Genomic DNA, 5,961 nt, shown 5'->3' with positions numbered 1-5,961 from the left:
CAACCAGTATTACGCCCTCCACGAGCCTAGGATTGAGCGCGTTCAACTTCGAAGTCTCGTTAACTTCTCCTTCTTTTCCAGATCTGCAAGCTCATGCGGGAAGCATTCCTTCTGCGCCAGCTTCACCAGATCCAGCAGTGCCGCTTCGTGCTCGGCGTGCGTGATGTACCCGCTCTTTCGGCACTCACGGTTGGCAGGTCGAGCGTTGTGAGCGAATCTGCGGCAGAGCGCGGTGACTCGAATCAGCGCAAACAATGACGAATAGCGCGTGAACAGCTGCTCCGGCTGAAGAATCTGGACAGTGCAGGCGTACGACGCTCTCTGCTCCAGCAATGCAGCTTCCAACTCCTCCTGCGTAGGGTTTCTCGTCTGCGGCCACTTGTCTGGACTTAGGCACAGCCATGTGGGTCCAATCCACCACAGCGATGCGTACGCGAGCAATGCTGGGATCATGCCTCGCGAGAGCAGATCCGCCGGGTTTTCCACACCGGGTACGTGGTGCCAGATACAACCTTTGCTCAGGTGCTGCATTTCCGACACACGGTTTGCCACAAATGGATTCCAGCGAGATGGTGCGGACGCCAGCCAGCTCATTACGACCATCGAATCCGTCCACAGATGGATCTCGATGTCGACCGAAACAGTGGGCGTATCTTCTGCAGCAAGTGGCACATCAGCAGTCCTGACGAGCACTCCAGTCGCGGGATCGTCTCCTCCTTGGTTCGTCGCTTCAAGTCGGTCATCGGCGCCACCTTAGTCTTCGACGTCAGCAGGTTGACCGACACGCCACCGTTGCTCCAGGTGCTGCGCGTGTAAAAACACGCTCCGTACGCCTCAAGCGATGCATCGCAAAATCCGTGCAGCTCAAGCTTGACACACTGCAGGCTAAAACCGACCCAACGTGGCACAGCGATGTTGTCAAAGCTCATCATGTTTCGTCGAAACTCCTCCCAAATGTGCACAAGATTTTCTGGCAACGGCTCTTTCCAATCGATTCCTTTTTTCCACAGCTTCTGGAGGAAGATCTTGGCGATCACAACAACTGGTCCGACCAGTCCAACGGGATCGAAAATGCGTGCTGTGTCTGACAGCACCGTCTGCTTTGTGAACACCGTAGCGGCATTCCACGTTGGCGTTTTGAACTTGAACTCATCGCTGCTCGAGTCCCACAGCAGACCCAGTGTCTTCACAGCGGCAGTCGACGAATCCAACTCTTTCGCACCTCCTTCGTCTCGCAGCTCCTCGGGGATGGCTTCCAGCACGGCGTTGTCGCTGCTTCGAAACTTCCTGAGCAGGAACCCGGCCGCCATCAGCCGCTCGCTGGTCTCTCCAACCAGCTTCTGCGCTTCCTCGATCGAATCGGCTCCCGAGAGCATATCGTCGACATAAAAGTCATGCTTGATGGTCTTCGCCGCCAGCGGATGTGTGGTTTCCACCTCTTCTCCGACCGTGCGCAAGCATTTCGTGGCCAGGTAGGGCGCCGACGCCGTTCCGTACGTCACCGTAGTGAGTTTGAAGGTGCGCACAGGTTCGCTCGGCGAGTCCCTCCACAAGATCCGCTGCAGATCCTGGTCATCTGGGTGAACGTTCACCATGCGGTACATTTTTGCGACGTCTGCGACGACGGCGATCTTCCGCAAACGAAAGCGAAGAATGATGGTCAGCAAATCATCCTGGACCACCGGCCCTACCATCAAAGCATCGTTCAGCGAGACTCCAGACGACGTGGCACATGAGGCGTCAAATACTACTCTCAACTTGGTGGTCGTACTGTCTGGTCTCAGCACAGCATGGTGAGGTAAATAGTACGCTTGCTTCTCCTCCGTGTCTTCTTTCACCTCCTCCATGTGTCTCATCTCCAGGTACTCGTGAATGAAGTCAGAATACTGCTTCATCAGTTCTGGATTAGCGGTGAGCCGCCTTTCCAGCCCGTAGAACCGCTTCATCGCGATCGACCTCGACTCGCCTAGACTCTGCAGGATCGTCTGCTTCTTCGGCAGTCTGACGACAAACCGACCGGTCTCGTCGCGCACGGTGTCCGCCCTGAACAGATCCTCGCAGGCGCTCTCCTCGAGCGAATGTGTACTCGGCGTCTGACACGACTCCAACTCCCAGAACTTGGCCAGCAAATCGTTGATCTCCGCCAACGCTTCTGCTTCTGCTGAGTTCTGGTTCGCTACGACCCGTGGTAGCTTCGCCGCTACTCCGTTGACAACGCCAGACACCACCCAGCCGAGCTCGGTGTTCTGGATCGTCGGGCTTGCTTCTCCAAGCTTCATCTTACCATCGGACAACAGGTCATAGTAATGCTCTGCTCCAATGATCATGTCCACAGGTCCAGGACGGTAGAAGTGCGGATCCGCCAGCTTCACGTCCTCTGGAATGCTCAGCTGCTCGGCATCGATGTTGTTGAACGGCAGATTCGCCGTGACCTTCGCCAAAACATGGAACCTCATCGATGCTGCGAACTCCGAAATCGCCGAAGAACGAGCGCAAACAGTAGCGGTCACCGCAAAGTGGAAGTGGATTCTGCAACGCCGATTCCTTTCACCCGCAGGTAGTCGGACTGCGGCTTGCATTTCAGCTTGCGCGCGAACTCCTTGGTCATCAGGTTTCGCTGGGAGCCACTGTCAAGCAGTGCTCGAGCGAACAGGGTGTGACCTCGCGAATCGCAAATCCGTACAACAGCCGTGGACAGCAACACTTCTCGAACCTCCTCCGTACGACTTGGAACAAGGGACGACGACAGGTTGCACGCTGCTGTGTGGCCTGTGGCGAGCTGTGAGCTTTGTGGTTGTGAGCTTTGCGAGACTGGTGTCTGTGTAGGGTTTTGTGTAGATTGAGTGGGTGTGTGACGGGTTTGGCTTTGTGTCTTCTGTTGTGGGTAGTGTGTGGATGGTGTGTTCCCTGAATGAGGTCGCGACGCGTTCGGGCCTGCAGCGGCAGCGTTCGACCTTTGGCCAAAGTTCTCGTGAAGAAGCGTGTGATGTTTCCGCTTGCACATCGAACAAAATCCTCTCGTACACTTTTCCACGACGTGACCAGGCTGCAAACAGTTGAAACACAGCATATTCCTCCTGGCAACCGCGACACGCTCTGCACAGCTCATCTTCTTGACCACAAAACACTGGAACACGTTGTGCTGAGGTCCGTTGCAAAAAAAGCATCCGCTTGGCTCAACAGACGCAGCGTGACTTGACGCGTACTTCGGCGGGCGACGCTCGTTCCTCGTAGCTTTCTTCATGGAATCGATCGTCTGCAGCACTCCGCACTGTTCCCGCAGAAACTCCAGCAGCGTCTCGTACTTCACGAACTCCTTGGACTTCTTGTTGTGTTCCTCCCAATGGCGCAATGTTGCGGCGTCCAGCTTGCTAGTGACAACGTGAGCGAGCAGGATGGACCATTCCTCAGTCTTCACCCCGAGCTTGTTGATCATCTGCAGGTTCTTGTCCACCACGCTCAGCAGATGGTTCAACGCTTCAAAGCACTCGTCTCGTACGGGCTCAACAGCAAAGATGGCGTCGAGATGGCTCTTCAGGATCAGCTTCATGTTCCCGTAGCGATTCTCCAGCACGCCCCACGCCACCTGGTAGTTCGTATCCGACACGCGCACTGTGCTGATCTCAGCAAGCGCTTCTCCAAACAGTGAAGACTGAAGATAAGTAAACTTATCGAAATCTGAAAGGTTTTCACTGTTATGGATCAGTGACTTGAAGGAATCCCGAAAAGTAATCCACTCGGTGATGTTTCCTCCAAACGACGGCAGCTTGATTTCGGGAAGCTTCACGCGCGAAACAGTCGATTTCGCCTGAGCAGGTGCCGCTTGCGTGGGTGTTTCCTCCTTCCGCTTTGCCAGCAACTTCGCCTTCAACTCACAGTACAAGTTCTCGAACTCCCATAGCGCCTTAGTGTGCTCCTCTACATCCTGTGTTTTCTCCTTTCCAGCAGCATCAACCCCGAAAACATCAGTGAGGACGTCGATCTTGCGCCGCACGACGTAGAACTTCGCCAACGCATCATCCAGCATGTTCAGCCGCACGTCGATCTGAGCTTCGTCTTCGCCATCCTTGAAGCCATCGACGAACTTCTTCGTCATCTCCAGCGTACTACGAAGCTGCCTCTCCTGCATCTGGTACTCCCGCAACGTAGTCATCGCGATGCACTTCTTGGACCACAATTGACACCTGAAAACCCGACGCGCGCGACCTCTCGAAGACAGATGACAGAGAACAAGACCAACCCACTAAGCCAGGGACCCCAGAACCGTCAATCAAAGGGAGAATTTTCACCACACTCAAGAACCCAAGCTCAAATAAAAACTCGCATCAACTCAAATCGGTTCAGCTTTAATTGTGGATCACCACAGCTCAAACAATAAAATCAATTTTAATTGCAATGGCTGGCAGCGCATGCATCAGCTCCAAGCCACAGACCACTTCTACTTCCCTTTGAATCCGCAATCCGTCCGCAGCTCGAAGTTCCGTCCGTCTAATCGTCGACACCAACTGCAACAGCAACCGTAGCAGCAACAACACCAACCGCCGAACTGCAACCGCCGCCGAACCCTCCAAATCCAACAGCACCTTCTTCAGCGCCAACTGCAGCTCGTCGACGGTCAACTCTGGGTCGTTGAACTCCAGCCAGCGGTCGTTGAACTCGTCGCAGTCGTTCACCTCCGCACAGCAATGGCCAACACTGCTGCACTGCACAATTTCTCCGGAACTGGTCCACCGGTCGAGTGATCCGGTTCGAAGGACCAAAATGTACAGAACCGGATGGGGCCGGATCACTCTGGCTAGTTCCGGAGAGAATTGAAACACGGCGGTGTACTTAAAACACGAACTTTTATTCGCCGCTCGCAAGCAGACCGAACTTCCAACGGACACTTTATTGGGATCTGACGATAATTACTCTAAACTACATGGAACATACATGGCGCATCGGTGCATTTCGCGCCACCGATCGCAGTTAGCTGAGAGGGTTAATTTTGATAGTGGGACCACAGAGAGACACAAATAATGCGAGAGAAAGAGCGGCTTCAGAACTGCTACCACAACAAGTATGGTTTAGTACTGCGCGGGGTAGCACCAACCGCGCGTACCACAGTACATCATGAGCCTTCCTTACCCAATTCTTTACACCCCCTAAGGAAATTACTTGAAACTGTGGAAAATTTTCTAAGTCAGGATGGCACATTTTGGTATTATTTTGGTATTAAAGTGTTTTATCAAATTCCTCTGAAACTATGGGAAAATTTTGACTAATTTTGACAAAATAATTAATTTTGCGCTAAAATGATGTCTCAAAGCGAATGCTTTCATTGAAAACCGGAAATTTCAAACTTGATTTTAAACATTTTTGATATACCCCCTAAAGAAATTACTTGAAACTGTGGAAAATTTTCTAAGTCAGGATGGCACATTTTGGTATTATTTTGGTATTTAAGTGTTTTATCAAATTCCTCTGAAACTATGGGAAAATTTTGACCAATTTTGACAAAATAATTAATTTTGCGCTAAAATGATGTATCAAAGCAAATGCTTTAATTGAAAACCGGAAAATTCTAACTTGATTTTAAACATTTTTGTTATACCCCCTAAAGAAATTACTCGAAACTGTGGAAAATTTTCTAAGTCAGGATGCCACATTTTGGTATTATTTTGGTATTGAAAGGTTTCATTAAATTCCTCTGAAACTATGGAAATTTTTTTAAAATTTTGACGAGATAATTAATTTTGCGCTAAAAGGACTTGAAACTCAAAATGTTAAAGCTTCAAGCACAGGCCGTTCATCAATGACAAATGCATTTGGTGTGTTTTGTTTTGTTTGGAGGAAAAGCCCGTTTGAGTGGATCGCCTACCGATGGGTCCTTCTCAAATAGGCACAAAACCTTTTTTTTGTCAACAGATTTACAGTCCAAATGATAAAAAGGCTTTTACATAATTACTTAAACTAACCTAT

General features: G+C 51.2%; 2 protein-coding genes across 2 annotated transcripts; both read right to left on the bottom strand.

The window, feature by feature from the left end:
• Positions 1 to 593: 593 nt before the first annotated feature.
• Positions 594 to 2,456, bottom strand: LOC119770249. The gene has a single exon (XM_038264757.1). It carries the CDS (start codon positions 2,454 to 2,456, stop codon positions 594 to 596), a length of 1,863 nt encoding a protein of 620 aa, XP_038120685.1.
• A 50-nt stretch (positions 2,457 to 2,506) lies between these two features.
• Positions 2,507 to 4,153, bottom strand: LOC119770245. The gene has a single exon (XM_038264749.1). It carries the CDS (start codon positions 4,151 to 4,153, stop codon positions 2,507 to 2,509), a length of 1,647 nt encoding a protein of 548 aa, XP_038120677.1.
• Positions 4,154 to 5,961: the final 1,808 nt, after the last annotated feature.

The sequence above is a fragment of the Culex quinquefasciatus genome, chromosome 1 (genome assembly GCF_015732765.1).
Source record: "Culex quinquefasciatus strain JHB chromosome 1, VPISU_Cqui_1.0_pri_paternal, whole genome shotgun sequence".
Lineage (NCBI taxonomy): Eukaryota > Metazoa > Arthropoda > Insecta > Diptera > Culicidae > Culex > Culex quinquefasciatus.
This window is presented reverse-complemented; position numbering and strand designations above follow the sequence as displayed.

Excerpts from the sequence above, each read along its gene's own strand:
- LOC119770245 (XM_038264749.1), bottom strand. The coding sequence starts at position 4,153 with ATGACTACGTTGCGGGAGTACCAGATGCAGGAGAGGCAGCTTCGTAGT.
- LOC119770249 (XM_038264757.1), bottom strand. The coding sequence starts at position 2,456 with ATGAGGTTCCATGTTTTGGCGAAGGTCACGGCGAATCTGCCGTTCAAC.